General features: G+C 42.1%; 3 protein-coding genes and 1 long non-coding RNA gene across 4 annotated transcripts in view; 3 read left to right on the top strand and 1 right to left on the bottom strand.

The window, feature by feature from the left end:
• LOC148187171 (uncharacterized) overlaps positions 1–22,778 on the bottom strand; it is a 53,435-nt gene that overhangs the window by 18,509 nt on the left and 12,148 nt on the right. The gene's annotated exons all lie outside the window — the stretch shown is intronic.
• Positions 3,429–4,454, top strand: LOC121938472 (odorant receptor 131-2-like). Its single transcript, XM_042481715.2, has one exon. The coding sequence runs from the start codon at positions 3,429–3,431 to the stop codon at positions 4,398–4,400; it is 972 nt and encodes a 323-aa protein (XP_042337649.2). The 3' UTR covers positions 4,401–4,454.
• Positions 16,463–17,681, top strand: LOC148187174 (odorant receptor 131-2-like). The gene has a single exon (XM_088088543.1). It carries the CDS (start codon positions 16,463–16,465, stop codon positions 17,432–17,434), a length of 972 nt encoding a protein of 323 aa, XP_087944669.1. The 3' UTR covers positions 17,435–17,681.
• LOC148187175 (odorant receptor 131-2-like) lies at positions 20,171–21,142 on the top strand. The gene has a single exon (XM_088088855.1). It carries the CDS (start codon positions 20,171–20,173, stop codon positions 21,140–21,142), a length of 972 nt encoding a protein of 323 aa, XP_087944981.1.

Consider the following 22,778-nt stretch of genomic DNA (forward strand, 5'->3'; position numbering starts at 1 on the left):
TGTCAACTGTGACATTAAAAATGGGCTTACACATAAATAAATTGTAAACATTTTAACTACATTGCAACGAAAATGAAACATACGATAAGTAAGTTAAGGTATTTCATAAACATGCTCAAATATTGCAAATTTACTGCCTATACAACTTTCTTTAAATGTAATATTGTTTTACCTACCAATTCTTATCTCCATTAATACATGAATATGTACATAAAATTACTACTAAAATTACTTTAATACCTCAGTTTGACATGTTGGGGGAGTGAAGTTAAAGTTGAATAAATGAAACACAATGTCTAACCTAATCTGAATCTAAAAGAGATGTTTAAAAAATAAAGCAGTGCACAAAGATGATTTAAAAGAACTAGAATTGTCAGGAATAAGGTACTGCATTATCTTGCTCAATTTTATCCAAAATGAAATCCTATTCATTGCATTCTTAGACTGTAAAAACATTATCCTTTGCAATACATGGTTCCTCCATTAACCACTTCAAAATATTTTAAAAAGAAATAGTAGACATTTGCTGGGACCCTGACAACACGCCATGAAAATGAAGTAACAACAGTCTTAGACACAGTACTGTCCATTCACCATATGTAAACATGTTGCTATGGTGTTTGGGTGTGCAAAAAATGGGAGGGGGGTTATTTAGAAATTATGAGAAATTATTTAGTTCCTCTGACAAGGCTTTGAAGACACTTATGAGGTAATTTGCTAACTTAGGTTTGGGAGCAGGACAACGCCTCAACCACTCCTCCATCACACCTCTAATTACCTACCCGCCTATCTATACCTGGCCAACCTATCTGCTGTTTTTCTTGGATTTCTCGGGAAAGACTGCGTTTTTATGCCTCGCCATTTGATTGCGTCTCTCGCCTCAACTTGTGCTACCGCTACGATCCACCTTCCACTTCTCCTGACCATGGAACCAGAACTGCAGATCAACCTACCTGGTTCCGAGGATGACTTTATGATGATCTGTTTGACACCAGTCTTCCTCAGGCCAAGTCGCTGCCCAAAAATAGCCAGGCTTCCCAGCGTGGCCGCCCGCACTCAGTGGTTATTGTGCCATGGTTGGCGAGGCCAAGCGGAAACGCCAGTTGGACCGCGGCACGGATTTCCTCGACTCCAGATGGGTCTACTGCCTCCTCTTCCTCTCCCGGGGGGCCCAATAGCAGGGGCCAGAGCGATCGCCCAGGGCTGCAGCCTTCCCACGGTGCAGAGCTGGGCCGTGAATCTTAACACATCTGCGGCATGCCTTCCTCTCTGGCTTGGCCATTTCCCTGTCGACACCCAGAGCACCACATTCAGCAATTGGACCATTGCCCGTCTCCAACGCTTCCTGAAAGGATCGGGGCATCCCTTTCCATCGCTCTGACAACAAGGCGACAAACAGTTCGACATGCCTGACAAACAGTTCATTTGCTTTCTTATTGATGGCTTTGCTAACAATTTCCATCCGGGCTTGACCATGTCTCCTAGTACTTCCCCCGTTTGCCCCAACCTTCATTCTGCCCTCTTCGAACCCCACACCGTTGATGCATTGTTGGCTAAAGAAGTTGCGGACGGCTTCATAATTGGCGATGCCATCAGGCTGATGAGAAACACCGGGACGGAAGGACTAACAAATGGGCCACACGCAAGTACTCTGGCAGAAAGAGGCTGGTCATCGACCTGTCCTCCCCACATGGCTCACTCGTCCCCTCAGTCAATGGCCTTATTCCCAGCACAGATGCCTAGATGCAGTACCACGCCATCGCCCTCATCCGCTTGTCTGGCCGTGGGGCCTGTCTCTCTAACGCGGACATCACAGGCGCATTCAAGGTGTTGCTTATTCACCTCAACTTCTGGCGTTTTTTTAGGGTCTGCTGGAAAGGTGCCTATTTCTTTTCCGTGCATCTCACTTTTGGCTGTAGAAGCAGTCCTAGGGCTTTCTTGTCATCACTCCATTGTCCTTGCTTGGAGCTAACCACCCTTAGGGAGGCCTTCTCAGATCTTATCATCCTACTTGCCAAGGGAAGACCTTGGGGCCCAGCACCTCCATTGAGTTCCTGGGCGTCACCCTGGACTCGCTCACCATTCAGGCATCTCCCTGCCTCCCTCCCGATCAAGTTGTGGAAAAAGTAACACCTACATTTATTCAAGTACTGTATGGGTACCAAACAGCCCTAGCCTTTACTCTTACTCTGCAAAAATTTTGAAATTCAGTAGGCCCTGTTGTCAAGTATCCAGTCCCCAGCAGGGCACTGCTTAATTGCGCTATTTGTTAGCTGGCAATCCTGTCAGTTTTGGAAGAGCAATGGTGGAAAGAATTGCAGTCCTTAATGTAATCGCTGCAGTGCTGTTTTCCAGTGGTACAAGTCAGAGGGAACTGCTCACTCTTTGTAACATTTACAGAGTTTGCAGTTCAGCACTAACTTGTCATTGTTGCCTGAAGGTTTTGGCAGACCTCTTTTCAGGCTGCAGGTGCTAACTTGTCTAGTCTTCGACGTGGTGCAGGCAACATTTAGAGAGACATTTTGTGAAAAGTCTTTGGCTCAAAAAATGAGATGCCCAAAAAATAACAAAAAACAGAGGCACAGGGCAAGGGAAGAGCAGAAAGTGGCTTCTTCTGTTGTCCTGATGATGTTTTAGTGAACACATGCCACAGTAAATAATAGTGTATGAAGAGTGGGTTGATGGGCAGGGTTCCACACATCAGTGTGAAAAACAGAGAACTGTGGGGAAGTGAGTTCATTTGCCTGTTCTTTGACGAACAAAGGGAGACTCAACTACCATTTTGGGTGGGTGAGGTTATAGGACATGTCACTTTACACAAATGCACACCTGATATGTGGAGGTTGGTGATCCAAGCTTAAATGCCAAAACGTATGCTGAGATATTTCTGCTGTCAAGTTTAATTAGAGTAAAATATACTGTTGTCATGTTCACTATGGACAATTCAATGACCTGGACAAGAGTATTTAGAAATAACTTTGAAAGCATTACATCATCAACAACTGATTTAACATGACAGATTTAGTTATTATGCTCATGTGTGATGGTATCACATGAAGTGGGTGTGACGATGGAGACTTTAAAAAGCAGGTGTGGACAAGCAAATGCTCAGCAGACCAGTTCTGCTGACATGGAGTCAGGCATGGTCGCCGGCCTGCTAACCATAAGCACTGGAAAAATGTATGTGAATAACTTTGTTATTGGTGTGAATTCAATGGACATATTTGCAAAGAAATGATGGATTTTCACTATTTAAGAGAACAGATTGTGAAAGATATATTTTGCTTCTTTAATAATAACATCAAAAGGTTGATGGGATATTAAAGCATTGCATGCTATTTCACATTTCAAATTTATTTTCTATGTGGATAAAACCTTTAAGATGTCCCATCTCAATTTTAGGGGACTCCCATTAATGTCTTTCTACTATGTCGCATACAACTTCATCTTGGACAAACATCACTGTTGGACTTCCAAAGCGAGGAATTCTGGAAATTGTGTTGTTTTCTGCACCAATTACAGTGCCCTGCTGTGTCTTTCTCTTAATTAATGGGGTGATGTTATTCACTTTGAGGAGTAAAACTGTGTTTCGTGAGACCTCCCGTTACATTCTTCTGTTTAACCTCCTTTTAGGAGACACTATGCATATGGCAGTGAGTCAATTACTGTACCTACTATCTGCTTGTAGATTAACACTAACATATCCTGTATGTGGTGTTCTTATCCTGCTCGCTGATCTCACAAATGAAATCTCTCCTCTCACACTGATGGTGATGTCTCTGGAGAGATATGTGGCGGTGTGCTACCCACTGAGGCACTCTACCATCATCACCATCAGAAACACAGATGTGTCTATCATTGTGATTTGGGCCTTCAGTTCACTAAATGTCATCATAAGACTTGTGTTTCTGTTAGATTTTCCATTTGAGGAACTGGAGAGACTGCAGATGAAAGATTTTTGTGCCAGACAAAACCTGCCTCTTGGCCCAGTCTCTGATGAATATGTAAAAGCATGCACTTATTTTCTGTTTGTATCAGCAAGTGTGGCAGTCATTACATCTTATATTGGTGTGATGATAGCAGCAAGGTCGGCCTCCACAGACAAAGCTTCTGCCCGAAAGGCTCGTAACACACTGCTGCTGCATCTGGTGCAGCTGGGCCTCAGTCTCTCTTCAACTATACACAACCCCTTAATTACAGCGATTTCAAAAGTCACAGACAGAAGAGTAATGCTGCGTATTTGGAGTATTATTTATGTGAGTTTAATCCTGTTACCCAGATGTCTGACTGCTCTCATCTATGGCATCAGAGACCAGGCTATCAGATCCATCCTCATGTACTATCTATGTTGTCGACTGAAACCATCACTCATCCCAGCCAAGGTCGAGGTCCCATTCTAGGCTATGTTAAATAACAAGAGCTTTGTTTGCAGTTAACATGCATATTGACTTGAAATCAAGCCCAATTTCTTGAAGTTTTAAAGAAAGAATATAAATAAATGCATTGTGTTGTTTAATATAGTTAAATGTTTATTATCATGCAATTTTACATATTGTCCTGTTTTAGGTATTGTAGGCTACTTAGTGCTCTGTGTGTTTGTCTTTTTTGCTGTTTTTCTTTACCTGCCCAGGTACAACATATTCAAATTAGATGCGTAACTCTGGTGCAATTACATTTTGTTCTACACTGTCCCTGTAAAAATATACCATAAATAAATTAAAGCATTTCATCTTTTTAAAAAATACAAGATGATTTTGCTACACTTGCTGATGATCCTGATGCTCAATATGTTTGTGTTTGATATCAATAATTACATATGGTAAAATAATTGTGGCTTGGTCTAACCAAAGTACTCTGTAATCCTTATGAGATACTTTTACTCTGCAAATTCATTTGAGTTAAATTCGTTCCTTGTTTTTGTCAATTGTGATATGAAAAATTACACATACATAAATTATGAACCTTTTGGAGTACATTGCAAAGAAAATGAAACATAAGAAACATAAGTTAAAGTGTTTCATAAACATGCTAAAATATTGCAAATTTACTGCCTATACAAGTTCGTTTCGATGTAGTATTGTTTTTACCTACCAATTCTTATCTCCATTAATACATGAATGTCTACATTAGATTGATATGTACTTTAAAACATCTGTTTGACAAGTTGGGGGAGTGAAGTGAAAGCTGAATAACTTAAACACAATGTCTAACCTAATCTGAATCTAAAAGGGATGTTTAACAAATAAAGCAGTGCACAAAGATGATTTAAAAGAAGAACTAGAATTGTCAGGAATGAGGTACTGCATCATCTTACTCAATTTTCTCCAAAATGAAATCCTATTCATTGCAATCTTAGTCTGTGAAGACATTATCCTTTGCAATACATGGTTCCTCCATGAACCACCTCAAAATACAAAAAATACTCGACATTTGCTGGGACCCCGACTCTTGAACAGACAAGATTTAGGCAAGGACCCCTGACTACGGAACAGACAAGACACCATGAAAATTAAATTAGAACGGTCTTAGACACAGTACTGTCCATTCAACATATGTGGACATTTTCCTATGGTGTTTGGGTGTGCAAAAAAAATGGGGTAAAAAAAGTATTGTATTACCATCAACTGCAATTGCAAACAATAGCAAACCTGGCTACAACTGGTGTTGCTATCATCTCGGTTTCCTGCGTTGTACTTGAATTTGGACAACTTCGGAGTGATGTCTTCCCAGCTACGACGCAGCATGAGAATGACAGGTTTCTAAGAAATTATTAAGTTCTGCTTTGAAAACACTTATCAGTTAATTTGTTAACTTAGGTTTGGGAGCAGGACAACGCCTCAACTACTCCTCCACCCCACCTCTAATTACCTGTCCACCTACTTATACCCGGTCAACCTATTCTGCTCTGTTTGTCTTGGATCTCTCTGGACAGACTGCGTTTTGTGCCTCGCCGCTTGATCACGTCTCTCGCCTCATCTTGTACTACCGCTACGAACCACCTTCTACCTCTCCTGACAATGGACCCAGAATTGCAGATCGACCTACCTGGTTCCGAGGATGACTTGTATGATGATTTGTTTGACACCAGTTTTCCTCGGGCCAAGTCGCTCCCTGAAAAACAGCCGGGCTTCCCAGCGTGGCCGCCAGCACTCAGTGTTTATCGTGCCATTGTAGGCGAGGCCGAGCAGAAACGCTGGTCTGATTGCGGCACGGAGGGGTCTATTGCCTCCTCTCCCTCTCCCATGGGGCCCGATCGCAGGGGCCAGAGCGATCGCCCAGGGCTACAGCCATCCCACGGCGCAGAGCTGGGCCTTGCATCTTCACACATCTGCGGCATGCCTTCCTCTCCAACTTGGCCATCTCCTCGTCAACGCCCAGAGCTCCACATCAGGGATTGGACCATCGCCCGCCTCCAGCACTTCCTGAGGAGGGGGCATTCCCTTCAATCTCTCTGACAACAAGGTGACATTGTTCGTGCTCTACTCTGCTTCCATCACCTCCCGCTCTTCACGCCTCCACATCGGAGTTGGTCGTCACCGCAGTCACAGCGCATGACGTCAGCGGGCTCCCTCCACCTCCTGGACCTCCACCTGTATCTTCCGCCCCCTGTAGTGACAGCCAGGTCATATTACCCCCTGTGCCTGCTCCCTCTGTTCCTGACTTTTCGCAACTCATCTCAGCATTCTTCTCATCCCTGTATTCACAGGCTTCACAAGCTCCCTGTGTACATGCATCCTTTCATCCCAGCATCCCTTCCTTACACTGCTTTGACCTACACAGCTTCTTCCACCTCGGTCCCTCGTGCCACTGTCGTTGCTGTGCATGATCCCCGCCCAGAGACTTATGGGGTTACAGCACGGGTTGATCACGCTGCCGGAACGCAGCCTCCTGCTCCTTTTCCAACTGGCCTCAGCTGCACCTACCACTCAGTCGGACTCCTCTGTCTGTTGTGCTACTTGCGGCCTGACAAACAGTTTATTTGCTTTCTCATTGATGGCTTCGCTAACAATTTCCATCCAGGCTTGGTTGTGTCTCTTAGTGCTTCCCTCGTTTGCCCCAACCTTCAGTCTGCCCTCTTGGAACCCCACACCGTTGATGCATTGTTGGCTAAAGAAGTCGCGGACAGCTTCATGATTGGCCCATTTGTCAGTCCTCCCTTCCTGGTGTTTCGTACCAGCCCGGCGGGCGTCGCCACTTGCAAGTGCTCTGGCAAGAAGAGGTTGGCCATCGACCTGTCCTCCCCGTATGGCTCACTCGTCCCCTCAGTCAGTGGCCTTATTCCCAGCCCAGATTTTAAATGCAGTACGCATCGATTGACCACGCTATCGCCCTCATCCACTTGGCTGGCCTAGGGGCCTGGCTCTCTAAGGCGGACATCACGAGCGCATTCAAGGTGTTGCCTATTCACCTCGACCTCTGGTGTTTTTTTGGGGTCTGCTAGAAAAGTGCCTTTTACTTTTCTGTGCATCTCACCTTTGACTGCAGAAGCAGTCCTAGGATCTTGGACTCCATTTCAGAAGCCCTGTGCTGGATCCTGCTGAACTACAGGCTCCCTTATGTTCCATCCTCACTATGACTTTCTTGTCATAACTCCATTGTCCTCGCTTTGAGCTAACCACCCTTATGGAGGCCTTCTCAGACCTCGTCGTCCCCCTTTCCAAGAGAAGACCTTGGGGCCCAAAACCTCCATTGAGTTCCTGGGCGTCAACCTGGACTCGGTTGCCATTCAGGCGTCTCTGCCCTGGAAGAATGTCGATCGCATCACTCTCCTTCTGTCAAACTATCTCCTGGTGGATAGGTGCACCAAGCACCAGCTTCTGGCCCTTCTTGGCCAACTCAATTATGCCTTCAGCATGGTTCCTCAGGCCAAATAACCTTTTTGTCCAACCTCCTGGCCACAGCTGCCACAGCTCCCACATGCGTCTGTGGCAGACATTTCTGGCTTCTTGGAAATGCAGTTTCTTTCTTCTACGACTCCCTAGGACATTCAGCTCTACATGGATGCGGCTCCCTCTGCGGGTTTCAGCGGCGACTATGGCAGGAGGTGGTTTGTGTCTACTTGGCCCCCAGAGTTTGGCCTCCTTAACTCAAGGTCCCTTTCTACCTTGTCAGCACTTCATGAATTGTACCCAGTCGTCGTTGCCGCAACTCCTTTGGGGCAAGAATGGTCCAGGAAGTCCATTCTTATTCATTCAGATAACATTGAAGTCATAAATGTCCTAACCAAAGGTCGATGTCGTTCCTCCATTATCATGCTGTTCCTGCGCAGACTCACATTGGTCTCAGCTCAGAGTCAGTTAATTCTCAGAGCAGCTCATATCCCCAGCTACTGCAACAGCATCGCTGACTCACTGTCCCATTTTGTCATTTCAGAAATTCAGGCTCTTGGCCCCAGAATCGGATTTACACCCTTCTCCAGTCCCACCATTTTCAACGATATTCAACTAACTCTTCAGCTGAAAACCCTCTCTTTCGCCTCACAAGAAGCCATCCTCGATAACCTCTCTCCTAGCACTCTCTCGGCCAACCTAAACAGCTGGAAACGCTTCAAGGATCATCACACTACTTATAACCTGCAATTCCCCTCTCTGGATATCATGTCCATTTGCAACTTCAATACCCAGTCCGTCCTAAAGATCCAGTCTTCCACTATCTAGACCCATCTAGCCAGAATCAACTTCTTCAACAAATTAGTCACTGGCCAACATTGTCCTTCCGTTTCTCATTCCCACATCACAATTTTGATCAAAGGTTTGCGAAAACAAGAACATACTTTCACAGCTAACACCTGCCACTCACCTGCAACCTACTCACCCTCTGCATCCGTACTGTGCGCTCAGGCTACCTATCCCCCATGGTCTATCTAACCCTTGCATCAATGTTTCTGCTGGCCTTCTTTGGCTTCCTGAGATACTCTGAATTTGCCCCGACTTCCTCGGTCTATGACCCCTCTTGTCATTCTAACCTATCTGATCTTGCCATTCACACCACCGAGTCACTAATGTACACGATCCGTCAGAGTAAAACAAACCATCTACATTTTTTCTGCCTGGACTCCTATCTCAGTCCATACAGGCCACTCACTAGATACATCAGCAGAAGATATGCAGCCAGCGCATTACCACAACACCCACTCTGACCACTCGACTCTGGTTCTCTGGGGTGATCTTCAAATAATCTTTGAGGCTCATGAGCATAGAAGGCAAGGCAAGGCAAGGCAAGGCAAGGCAAGTTTAATTGTATAGCACATTTCAGCAACAAGGCAATTCAAGGTGCTTCACACAGAACATTGAAATACAACAACAGGGGGAAAGGAAACACATTTAAAACATTATAAAAGAAGCATGTAAAAGGTGATTAAAAACAGCAAGTAGGAAAACAACAGATAAAACCCAAAAATATAAAAACACATATATTAAAATAAGAGTTGCAGTGCAGAGTTTCGAAGTAAAATATAAAATTTAAAAAGTAAAAAGCCTTTTAGTCAAAGGCAGCAGTGAACAGGTGAGTCTTTAACCTTGACTTAAAAGAACTCAGACTCTCAGCAGACCTGATATTTTCTGGTAGTTTGTTCCAGATATACGGAGCATAGAAACTGAATGCTGATTCTCCATGTTTAGTTCTGACTTTTGGAACACAGAGCAGACCTGCACCAGATGACCTGAGTGGTCTTGATGGTTCATACTGGACTAGAAGGTCTTTGATGTATTTTGGGCCTAAACCATTCAGTGCTTTATATGCTAGCAAGAGAATTTTAAAGTCTATTCTCTGAGAGACAGGGAGCCAGTGTAGAGACCTCAGAACTGGAGTGATGTGGTCCGCTCTCTTGGTCTTAGTAAGGACTCGAGCAGCAGCGTTCTGGATCAGCTGCGATTGTCTGATTGACTTTTTAGGCAGACCAGAGAAGATACTGTTACAGTAGTCAACTCGACTAAAGATAAATGCATGGACAAGTTTTTCAAGGTCCTGCTGCGACATCAGACCTTTAATCCTAGAAATATTCTTGAGGTGATAGTAAGCTGGCTTTGTAATTGTTTGTATGTGTTTTTTAAAATTCAGGTCTGAATCCATGACAACACCCAGATTCCTGGCCTGGTCTGAGGTTTTTAACTGAAGTGACTGGAGCTGCATGCTGATTTTAAGACGTTCCTCCTTGGGTCCAAAACAACTACCTCAGTTTTTCCTCTGTTTAACTGAAGAAAATTATGGCACATCCATTCAGATATTTGCTCCATGCATTTACCCAGTGCTTGTATGGGGCTATGGTCACCTGGGGACATCGAAATGTAGAGCTGGGTGTCATCAGCATAGTTATGGTAATCTATTTTGTTTTTTTCTATGATCTGAGCAAGTGGAAGCATGTAGATGTTGAACAGAAGAGGCCCCAGGATGGAGCCTTGGGGGACTCCACATGTAATTTTGGTCTGCTCAGATCTAAAGTTACCTATTGACACAAAATAATCCCTGCCCTTTAAGTAGGATGCACACCAATCAAGAACTGTGCCAGATAGTCCCACCCAATTTTCTAGTCGATCAAGTAATATATCATGGTCGACTGTGTCGAATGCAGCACTGAGGTCCAATAACACTAAAACTGAAGATCTGCCATGATCTGTGTTTAAGCGAATGTCATTAAATACTTTGACCAGAGCTGTCTCAGTGCTGTGATGTGGTCTAAAACCTGACTGAAAGACGTTAAAGCAGCTGTTGACTGTTAAGAAGTAATTTAGCTGTTGGAACACAGCCTTTTCAATGATTTTACCTAAAAAAGGAAGATTTGATATCAGCCTGTAGTTGTTCATTGAGGTCTTTTCTAGATTGTTCTTTTTTAAGAGGGGCTTAATAACAGCTGTTTTCAGGGTCTGTGGGAAGACTCCTGAACTTAGAGACATGTTTACAATCTGTAAGAGATCAGATACCATGACGTGTGAAACTTTTTTGAAAAAATCTGTGGGTGAGACATCCAGACAGCAGTAGGAAGAGCTCAGTTAGTGTAGAATGTCCTCCAGATTTTTGTCATTGATTGGATTAAACTGCGTCATGGTGTTTAAATGGTTTTTAGACAGACACAGCACAGATCCTGAACCTGGTGTTGAAGAATTCACAGCCTGTCTAATATTCTGAATTTTCTCTCGAAAGAAAAAAGCAAAGTCATTGCAGGCCCTGGCAGAGTGAAGTTCAGGTGCTATTGACACAGTCAAGTCAAGTCAGTTTTATTTATATAGCCCATTATCACAAAACATGGTTTGCCTCAGAGGGCTTTACAGTGTACGACATCCCTCTGCCCTTAGACCCTCACATCACCCAAGGAAAAACTCCCCAAAAAGAACCCCTGTAACGGGGGAAAAAAAGAGGAAGAAACCTTAGGAAGAGCGGTAGAGGATAGTGAGGGATCCCTCTTCCAGGACGGACAGACGAGCAATAGATGTCGTAAATAGCAAATGAAATACAATCATGGCAAAAAAGGAAAGAGAAAGAGAGAGGGGGAGAGAGGGTGGGGGAGGGGGGGCACAGCAATAATAGAAACAGATGCATGTCATATTACAATAATGGTAGGTGTGAAATTAGTAATTGCTCTCTATGATGATGTTGAGAGAGATGATAACAGTCTCATGCATATGTGAAAGGGAGTTGTCCAAAGGCAAGATCACAGCATCGGCGCAACCAGGACCAGACCACGATCAGGGCGAGCGGGGGGCACAGAATCAGTACAGCCACAGCACGAGCACAACCAAAGGCAGGGTCGCGGCATCAGCACAGCTATCACCACGGTCAGGCACAGTCAAGGTTACGGCCAGGATCCAGGGAAACTAGGAAACAAGGGAGCAGGAACGCTCCCAAGCACACAGGGGGGTTTGTTAGTCTCTCAACAGTAGAAAACAGTGCTCGAGCATTATTTTTGTTTCTGGTGATAATGTTTGAGAAGAAAGACTGCCTTGCATTCCTCAGCTGTAGATTATAAGTGTGAAGTTTCTCTTTATAGATGTCAAAATGAATCTGTAGATTTGATTTTCGCCACCTGCGTTCAGCTTTCCGACACTCTCTTTTTTCATTTTTCACTGCCATGGCATTTCTCCATGGAGATCTTTTCTTGCTAGAGACAACCTTCAACTTAATTGGAGCGATGGCATCTATCACATTTAACATTTTAGAATTAAGGTTGTACACTAGCTCATTGACTGAACCACAAGGCAGGGTTGCTGTAGAAGAAAAAAGTACATTAAACATTTCACTGGTGTTTTCGGTAATGCATCGCTTCTTGATAACTTCTTTCTGATTACTCCTGTGCACAGAGATAGAGCTCTCAAAGAAAACACAACAGTGATCAGACAGGGCCACATCACTCACAACAACCTTGTGTATGTTTAGACCCTTGGAGATAAGCAGGTCCAGAGTGTGCCCCCTGTTATGTGTGGATTTTGACACATGCTGACACAGGAGGAGAGAGACCTGGTGGGTGTTTCAGGGGGTGAGGCAGGTGGACCGTCGAAGGTGCTGTGGTTGTAAAGGGGGATGGAGGCTTATGGAGACCCCTCCTCTTCTTCACTCTGATGCCTCTTTGGCTCAGAGCACTCCTTGGGTGGGGGTGACTGTTGCTCTCCCTCTGGGTTTTTAATCTGCCTTGTTTTGTCTTTCATCCTGGCTGGTTCCTGTTGTTTAAAGTCCTTGGCAGAGGCGACTGATGGGTGACGCAGGAAGTAAAATAGATTAGAGGCCAACAATTTTACTCCCGGCTTGTTCAAGAAAAGTCCATTCCCTTTGAAAAGGTGTCTTCGCTCACAAAAGATGTGGAAATGTTCAATAAAATTTACTGGATAGGCAGTGCATGCAGTAGAAAGCCACTTACTTAGAGCCCGCAGCCTACTGAATCTCTCCTCTGCATATCTGACCGGTGGTATAGGTCCGCTGATAAACACATCTGCTTTCACAGAGCTCGCTGTTTTCAACAGCTCGGTGAAGTCCTGTTTTAACACTTCAGACTGTTGTTTAGCAACATCATTCCTCCCTACGTGTATTATGATGTTCCTCACAGTTGGGTGTTCAGCCACAATACTCAGAGTCCTTTCTGTCATGTTGGAGACCACATCCTTGGGGAAGCAGATCACTTTGGTGTTTTTACTGCACACCCTCTGTAAGTCTCTAATAGCATTGTCACCCACAATCAAAGTTTGAGGCCCAGGCTTTAGCTTTCCCTGTAGCCTTTTACTGTTCGACATGCTATCAGTCCTTACCCCGCTGACTGAGGATGGACGGTCTGACGGAAATTCAGGGTCCTTCATCAGTGGAGCGTATCTGTTCCGCAGCTCAATGCTTGATTGTTTCGGAGGTTTGTTGCTCATCCGCCCTTCTACAGTTTTCCACAGCTGTGTCCTTCCAGGTGCGGGGGTTGAGGAGGCACTTTGCCTGGGAGGGAGTGCAGGCTCATCACACACCTCAGCTCGCTGTGCTCTGCCTGTTAAACGTCCTCCCATTACCCAGGGAAATGATTTGTTCTTTGGCTTTGCTCCAAGGTGGTTCCAGGGAGGACTACTACCTGTAGATTTATTAAACAGAACAGAGCCTACCTGTTTCGTGGTAGCTTTGTCTGTGCTCGTTAGCCGTGTGTTAGCTAGCTCCTGTCCACTGATTTGAGGCAGGGGTAAGGTGGTGTCATTCCCACCTAGCCCGTTTACCTTCACATTAACTTCTAGGCGGTGAATTTTAGTCTCCAGCACGGCAATTTTCTGTAGAAGTTTGGCGTAGTCGTCTGCAGATAGTGGAGGCATCTTGAAGCTCGGAGTGAACAGCTTTAAAATAAGCAGTACTCCTCTATAAAGGTCCCAGTTTGCATCCAGCAGGGCAGGAAAACTCCTCTTCCAGCTTCAAGTGTACAGAGTTAACTTGTATAGTGTCCAGTGTGTGTTTCACTGCCTCTTTCACTCACACACAGACAGAGCTGCTTCTGTTCTGAATCAACATGAAGAGTAGATAATCCCAATGCAAAAACAGCAAAGATTATCCTCCAAATGACTTAATTGTTGTAGGAAACCTCCTTAAATATGCTGGAGTTTGTGACAAGAAGGAAAAAAAGGAAAAAAACTAGGAAAAATAAAAGCGTAGCAGAGAGCAAGCAAGAAGAGCGTCTGCACTGAAGCGAAGCAGGAAGCAGAACCCATTTTGTACAGTTCATGAAATGAGGTATCTCCACAGTCCATGTTATGGTAACTTTGTGACATCACTCTGGTGAATATGGGCAGCAGAGGAAGGAAGAATCATAAGCAGACAGTTGCAGGAGACAGGAAAATTTCAAAGGATTAATGTGGCAGAGCTTTACAGAGAAGTGTGGGAAGCATGGGTCAACACCAGGGAGTCAGTCCAAACAAGAAATCACATCCAGCAAGGACAAGACAAAGGTGAGGTCCAGGGTTAATGAGGGACAGATGACACTAACCAGGATAGGGTGGATCTCAAACTAAAGAATACAAGAACGGACCTCTATTCTAAATGGGGGAAAGTTCTTGCTGGTCATTCTTTAAAGAATCATTTCTCAAATTCAAGAGCACATAAATGCTTTTTACATTTTCAGACAATGCATTTTTGATGGTACTGCACAATATCCCCAGCACAGGGGCTGTATGAAATGCTCCACTTGTCTTGTCCTGATGCTCAATATGTTTGTGTTTGAGATCAATAATTACATATGGTAAAATAATTGTGGCTTGGTCTAACAAAAGTACTCTCTAATTTTTATGAGATATTTTTACTCTGCAAATCCATTTGAGTTAAATTCATTCCTTGTTGTTGTCAACTGTGATATAGAAAATGGGCTTACACATACATAAATTATAAACATTTTTAACTCGACTGCAAAGAAAATGAAACATAAGAAAAGTAAGTTAAGGTATTTCATAAACATGCTCAAATATTGCAAATTTACTGCCAATACTTCTAAGAGGTAAATATTGCACTTTTTACTTGATTTCATTTGATAACTTTACTATTACTATTAATACAAAGTATGATCAACAAATGAATTATGATGCATTATTACCAACATTATAGTCTACATGATCTATGTTGTATAAAGATTCCAGGTTAGTATAAGAGATGTTCAGTTGCATGCAAGACCCTGACAATAAACTCACTGAAAAACATCACATCAGCCCATGTGCACTAGCACTGTTAAAGTCTTGCTTAGCCTTTACTCTTACTCTGCAAAAATTTTGAAATTCAGTCGGCCCTGTTGGCAACTAACCAGTCCCCAGGAGGGCATTCACTTAATTGCGCTATTTGTTGGCTGGCAATCCTGTCAGTTTTGGAAGAGCAATGGTGGAAAGAATTGTGGTTCCTAATGTAATCACTGCAGTGCTGTTTTCCAGTGGTACAGGTCAGAGGGAACAGTGGTACAGCTCACTCTTTGTAACCTTTACAGAGTTTGCAGTTCAGCACTAACTCGGCTTTGTTGCCTGAAGGTTACAGCAGACCTTGTCTCAGGCTGCTGGCATTGATTTGTTTCGTCTTCTGTGCTACTCACAAGACTTATGTTTCGGCGTGGTGCATGCAACATTTCGGGAGACATTTTGTAAGAAGTCTTTTCTGCTGTGAGATGCACAAAAAATGAGAAAAAGTGGACGAAGGGCAGGGCAAGGGAAGAGCAGAAAGTGGCTTCTTCTGTTGTCCTGATGATGTTTTAGTGAACACATGCCACAGTAAATAATAGTGTATGAAGAGTGGGTTGATGGGCAGGGTTCCACACATCAGTGTGAAAAACAGAGAACTGTGGGGAAGTGAGTTCATTTGCCTGTTCTTTGACGAACAAAGGGAGACTCAACTACCATTTTGGGTGGGTGAGGTTAAAGACATGTCACTTTACACAAATGCACACCTGATATGTGGAGGTTGGTGATCCAAGCTTAAATGCCAAAACGTATGCTGAGATATTTCTGCTGTCAAGTTTAATTAGAGTAAAATATACTGTTGTCATGTTCACTATGGACAATTCAATGACCTGGACAAGAGTATTTAGAAATAACTTTGAAAGCATTACATCATCAACAACTGATTAACATGACAGATTTAGTTATTATGCTCATGTGTGATGGTATCACATGAAGTGGGTGTGACGATGGAGACTTTAAAAAGCAGGTGTGGACAAGCAAATGCTCAGCAGACCAGTTCTGCTGACATGGAGTCAGGCATGGTCGCCAGCCTGCTAACCATAAGCACTGGAAAAATGTATGTGAATAACTTTGTTATTGGTGTGAATTCAATGGACATATTTGCAAAAAATGATGGATTTTCACTATTTAAGAGAACAGATTGTGAAAGATATATTTTGCTTCTTTAATAATAACATCAAATGTTTGATGGGATATTAAAGCATTGCATGCTATTTCACATTTCAAATTTATTTTCTATGTGGATAAAACCTTTAAGATGTTCCATCTCAATTTTAGGGGACTCCCATTAATGTCTTTCTACTATGTCGCATACAACTTCATCTCTGACAAACATCACTGTTGGACTTCCAAAGCGAGGAATTCTGGAAATTGTGTTGTTTTCTGCACCAATTACAGTGCCCTGCTGTGTCTTTCTCTTAATTAATGGGGTGATGTTATTCACTTTGAGGAGTAAAACTGTATTTCGTGAGACCTCCCGTTACGTTCTTCTGTTTAATCTTCTTTTAGGAGACACTATGCATATGGCAGTGAGTCAATTACTGTACCTACTATCTGCTTGTAGATTAACACTAACATATCCTGTATGTGGTGTTCTTATCCTGCTCGCTGAGCTCACAAATGAAATCTCTCCTCTCACACTGATGGTGATGTCTCTGGAGAGATATGTGGCGGTGTGCTACCCACTGAGGCACTCTACCATCATCACCATCAGAAACACAGCTGTGTCTATCATTGTGATTTGGGCCTTCAGTTCACTTAATGTCATCATAAGACTTGTGTTTCTGTTAGATTTTCCATTTGAGGAACTGGAGAGACTGCAGATGAAAGATTTTTGTGTCAGACAAAACCTGCCTCTTGGCCCAGTCTCTGATGAATATGTAAAAGCATACACTTATTTTCTGTTTGTATCAGCAAGTGTGGCAGTCATTACATCTTATATTGGTGTGATGATAGCAGCAAGGTCGGCCTCCACAGACAAAGCTTCTGCCCGAAAGGCTCGTAACACACTGCTGCTGCATCTGGTGCAGCTGGGCCTCAGTCTCTCTTCAACTATACACAACCCCTTAATTACAACGATTTCAAAAGTCACAGACAGAAGAGTAATGCTGCGTATTTTGAGTATTATTTATGTGAGTTTAATCCTGTTACCCAGATGTCTGACTGCTCTCATCTATGGCATCAGAGACCAGGCTATCAGATCCATCCTCATGTACTATCTATGTTGTCGACTGAAACCATCACTCATCCCAGCCAAGGTCGAGGTCCCATTCTAGGCTATGTTAAATAACAAGAGCTTTGTTTGCAGTTAACCTGCATATTGACTTGAAATCAAGCCCAATTTCTTGAAGTTTTAAAGAAAAAATATAAATAAATGCCATTTTGTTGTTTAATGTAGTTAAATTTTTATATTCATGCAATTTTACATATTGTCCTGTTTTAAGTATTGTAGGCTACTTAGTGCTCTGTGTGTTTGTCGTTTTTGCTGTTTTTCTTTACCTGCCCAGGTACAACATATTCAAATTAGATGCTTGTTAACTCTGGTGCAATTACATTTTGTTCTACACTGTCCCTGTAAAAATATACCATAAATAAATGAAAGTATTTCATCTTTTTAAAACATAAAAGATGATTTTGCTCCACTTGCTGATGATCCTGATGCTCAATATGTTTGTGTTTGAGATCAATAATTACATATGGTAAAATAATTGTGGCTTGGTCTAACAAAAGTACTCTCTAATTTTTATGAGATATTTTTACTCTGCAAATCCATTTGAGTTAAATTCATTCCTTGTTGTTGTCAACTGTGATATAGAAAATGGGCTTACACATACATAAATTATAAACATTTTTAACTCGACTGCAAAGAAAATGAAACATAAGAAAAGTAAGTTAAGGTATTTCATAAACATGCTCAAATATTGCAAATTTACTGCCTATACAAGCTCCTTTAGATGTAAATGTATTTTAATACCACTGTTTGACATGTTGGGGGGTGAGGTTAAAGTTGAATAACTTAGACACAATGTCTAAACTAATCTGAATCTAAAAAGGGATGTTTAACAAATAAAGCACAAAGATGATTTAAAAGAAGAGCTAGAATTGTCAGGAATAATATTCTGACTACAAAACAGACAAGACGCCATGAAAATTAAATTACAACAGTATGTGGACATGTTGCTATGGTGTTTTGCGTGTGCAAAAAATAAGGGGCGGGGCTAATGCATTGCCATCAACTGGAATTGCAAACATAGCAAACCTGGCTAGAACTGGTGTTGCTATCATCTCGGTTTCCTGAGTTGTACTTGAATTTGGACAACTTCTGAGTGATGTCTTCCCAGCTCCGACACAGCATCTTCAACTCCACTATTTCTAAGAGGTAAATATTGCACTTTTTACTTGATTTCATTTGATAACTTTACTATTACTATTAATACAAAGTATGATCAACAAATGAATTATGATGCATTATTACCAACATTATAGTCTACATGATCTATGTTGTATAAAGATTCCAGGTTAGTATAAGACTAATTCAGTTGCATGCAAGACCCTGACAATAAACTCCCTGAATAACATCACATCAGCCCATGTGCACTAGCACTGTTAAAGTCTTGCTTAGCCTTTACTCTTACTCTGCAAAAATTTAGAAATTCAGTCGGCCCTGTTGTCGAGTAACCAGTCCCCAGGAGGGCATTCACTTAATTGCGCTATTTGTTGGCTGGCAATCCTGTCAGTTTTGGAAGAGCAATGGTGGAAAGAATTGTGGTTCCTAATGTAATCACTGCAGTGCTGTTTTCCAGTGGTACAGGTCAGAGGGAACAGTGGTACAGCTCACTCTTTGTAACCTTTACAGAGTTTGCAGTTCAGCACTAACTCGGCTTTGTTGCCTGAAGGTTACAGCAGACCTTGTCTCAGGCTGCTGGTGCTAATTTGTCTAGTCTTCTCTGCTACTCAGAAGACTTATGTTTCGGCGTGGTGCAGGCAACATTTCGAGAGACATTTTGTAAGAAGTCTTTTCTGCTGTGAGATGCACAAAAAATGAGAAAAAGTGGACGAAGGGCAGGGCAAGGGAAGAGCAGAAAGTGGCTTCTTCTGTAGTCCTGATGATGTTTTAGTGAACACATGCCACAGTAAATAATAGTGTATGAAGAGTGGGTTGATGGGCAGGGTTCCACACATCAGTGTGAAAAACAGAGAACTGTGGGGAAGTGAGTTCATTTGCCTGTTCTTTGACGAACAAAGGGAGACTCAACTACCATTTTGGGTGGGTGAGGTTAAAGACATGTCACTTTACACAAATGCACACCTGATATGTGGAGGTTGGTGATCCAAGCTTAAATGCCAAAACGTATGCTGAGACAACTGGTAACATAAGACAAAGGAGAAAGGCCCTATCTCACAAGTGACAGACACACAAAGGCAATATCTCACAGAAAGATACTAATAACAATATCCTATTTTTTTTCTACATTCCTTATACATCCTTAAAGTTGAAAATATAATGTTGTCATGTTCACTATGGACAATTCAATGACCTGGACAAGAGTATTTAGAAATAACTTTGAAAGCATTACATCATCAACAACTGATTAACATGACAGATTTAGTTATTATGCTCATGTGTGATGGTATCACATGAAGTGGGTGTGACGATGGAGACTTTAAAAAGCAGGTGTGGACAAGCAAATGCTCAGCAGACCAGTTCTGCTGACATGGAGTCAGGCATGGTCGCCAGCCTGCTAACCATAAGCACTGGAAAAATGTATGTGAATAACTTTGTTATTGGTGTGAATTCAATGGACATATTTGCAAATAATGATGGATTTTCACTATTTAAGAGAACAGATTGTGAAAGATATATTTTGCTTCTTTAATAATAACATCAAATGTTTGATGGGATATTAAAGCATTGCATGCTATTTCACATTTCAAATTTATTTTCTATGTGGATAAAACCTTTAAGATGTTCCATCTCAATTTTAGGGGACTCCCATTAATGTCTTTCTACTATGTCGCATACAACTTCATCTCTGACAAACATCACTGTTGGACTTCCAAAGCGAGGAATTCTGGAAATTGTGTTGTTTTCTGCACCAATTACAGTGCCCTGCTGTGTCTTTCTCTTAATTAATGGGGTGATGTTATTCACTTTGAGGAGTAAAACTGTGTTTCGTGAGACCTCCCGTTACATTCTTCTGTTTAATCTTCTTTTAGGAGACACTATGCAGATGGCATTAGGTCAATTACTGTACCTACTGGCTGCTTGTAGATTAACACTAACATATCCTGTATGTGGTGTTCTTATCCTGCTCGCTGATCTCACAAATGAAATCTCTCCTCTCACACTGATGGTGATGTCTCTGGAGAGATATGTGGCGGTGTGCTACCCACTGAGGCACTCTACCATCATCACCATCAGAAACACAGGTGTGTCTATCATTGTGATTTGGGCCTTCAGTTCACTTAATGTCATCATAAGACTTGTGTTTCTGTTAGATTTTCTATTTGAGGAACTGGAGAGCCTGCAGATGAAAGATTTTTGTGCCAAAGAAAACCTGCCTCTTGGCCCAGTCTCTGATGAATATGTAAAAGCATGCACTTATTTTCTGTTTGTATCAGCAAGTGTGGCAGTCATTACATCTTATATTGGTGTGATGATAGCAGCAAGGTCGGCCTCCACAGACAAAGCTTCTGCCCGAAAGGCTCGTAACACACTGCTGCTGCATCTGGTGCAGCTGGGCCTCAGTCTCTCTTCAACTATACACAACCCCTTAATTACAGCGATTTCAAAAGTCACAGACAGAAGAGTAATGCTGCGTATTTTGAGTATTTTTTATGTGAGTTTAATGCTTTTACCCAGATGTCTGACTGCTCTCATCTATGGCATCAGAGACCAGGCTATCAGATCCATCCTCATGTACTATCTATGTTGTCGACTGAAACCATCACTCATCCCAGCCAAGGTCGAGGTCCCATTCTAGGCTATGTTAAATAACAAGAGCTTTGTTTGCAGTTAACATGCATATTGACTTGAAATCAAGCCCAATTTCTTGAAGTTTTAAAGAAAGGATATAAATAAATGCCATTTTGTTGTTTAATGTAGTTAAATTTTTATATTCATGCAATTTTACATATTGTCCTGTTTTAGGTATTGTAGGCTACTTAGTGCTCTGTGTGTTTGTCGTTTTTGCTGTTTTTCTTTACCTGCCCAGGTACAACATATTCAAATTAGATGCTTGTTAACTCTGGTGCAATTACATTTTGTTCTACACTGTCCCTGTAAAAATATACCATAAATAAATGAAAGCATTTCATCTTTTTAAAACATAAAAGATGATTTTGCTACACTTGCTGATGATCCTGATGCTCAATATGTTTGTGTTTGATATCAATAATTACATATGGTAAAATAATTGTGGCTTGGTCTAACAAAAGTACTCTCTAATCTTTATGAGATATTTTTCATTGTTGTTGTCAATTGTGATATAAAAAATGGCCTTACACATACATAAGTTATGAACATTTTTAACTCCATTACAAAAAAAATGAAACATAAGAAAAGTAAGTTAAGGTCTTTCATAAACATGCTCAGTTATTGCAAATTTACTGCCTATACAAGCTCCTTTAGATGTAAATGTATTTTAATACCACTGTTTGACATGTTGGGGGGGGGGTGAGGTTAAAGTTGAATAACTTAGACACAATGTCTAAACTAATCTGAATCTAAAAGGGATGTTTAACAAATAAAGCACAAAGATGATTTAAAAGAAGAGCTAGAATTGTCAGGAATAATATTCTGACTACAAAACAGACAAGACGCCATGAAAATTAAATTACAACAGTATGTGGACATGTTGCTATGGTGTTTGCGTGTGCAAAAATAAGGGGGGGCGGGGGCTAATGCATTGCCATCAACTGGAATTGCAAACATAGCAAACCTGGCTAGAACTGGTGTTGCTATCATCTCGGTTTCCTGAGTTGTACTTGAATTTGGACAACTTCTGAGTGATGTCTTCCCAGCTCCGACACAGCATCTTCAACTCCACTATTTCTAAGAGGTTAATATTGCACTTTTTACTTCATTTCATTTGATAACTTTACTATTACTATTAATACAAAGTATAATCAACGAATAAATGATGCATTACTAACATTATAGTCTACATGATCTATGTTGGAAAAAGATTCCCGGTTTGGAAGACTAATTACCCAATAACCTGGCTACAAAGCGATCAAAACAATAAACTCCCTGAATAACATCACATCAGCCCATGTGCACTAGCACTGTTAAAGTCTTGCTTAGCCTGTACTCTTACTCTGCAAAAATTTAGAAATTCAGTCGGCCCTGTTGTCGAGTAACCAGTCCCCAGGAGGGCATTCACTTAATTGCGCTATTTGTTGGCTGGCAATCCTGTCAGTTTTGGAAGAGCAATGGTGGAAAGAATTGTGGTTCCTAATGTAATCACTGCAGTGCTGTTTTCCAGTGGTACAGGTCAGAGGGAACTGCTCACTCTTTGTAACCTTTACAGAGTTTGCAGTTCAGCACTAACTCGGCTTTGTTGCTCCTTTGTCTGAAGGTTAAGGCAGACCTTGTTTCAGACTGCTGGTGCTAAGTTG

This window comes from Plectropomus leopardus, chromosome 15 (assembly GCF_026936395.1).
Source record: "Plectropomus leopardus strain MGB_pleo_1.0 chromosome 15, ASM2693639v1, whole genome shotgun sequence".
NCBI lineage: Eukaryota > Metazoa > Chordata > Actinopteri > Perciformes > Serranidae > Plectropomus > Plectropomus leopardus.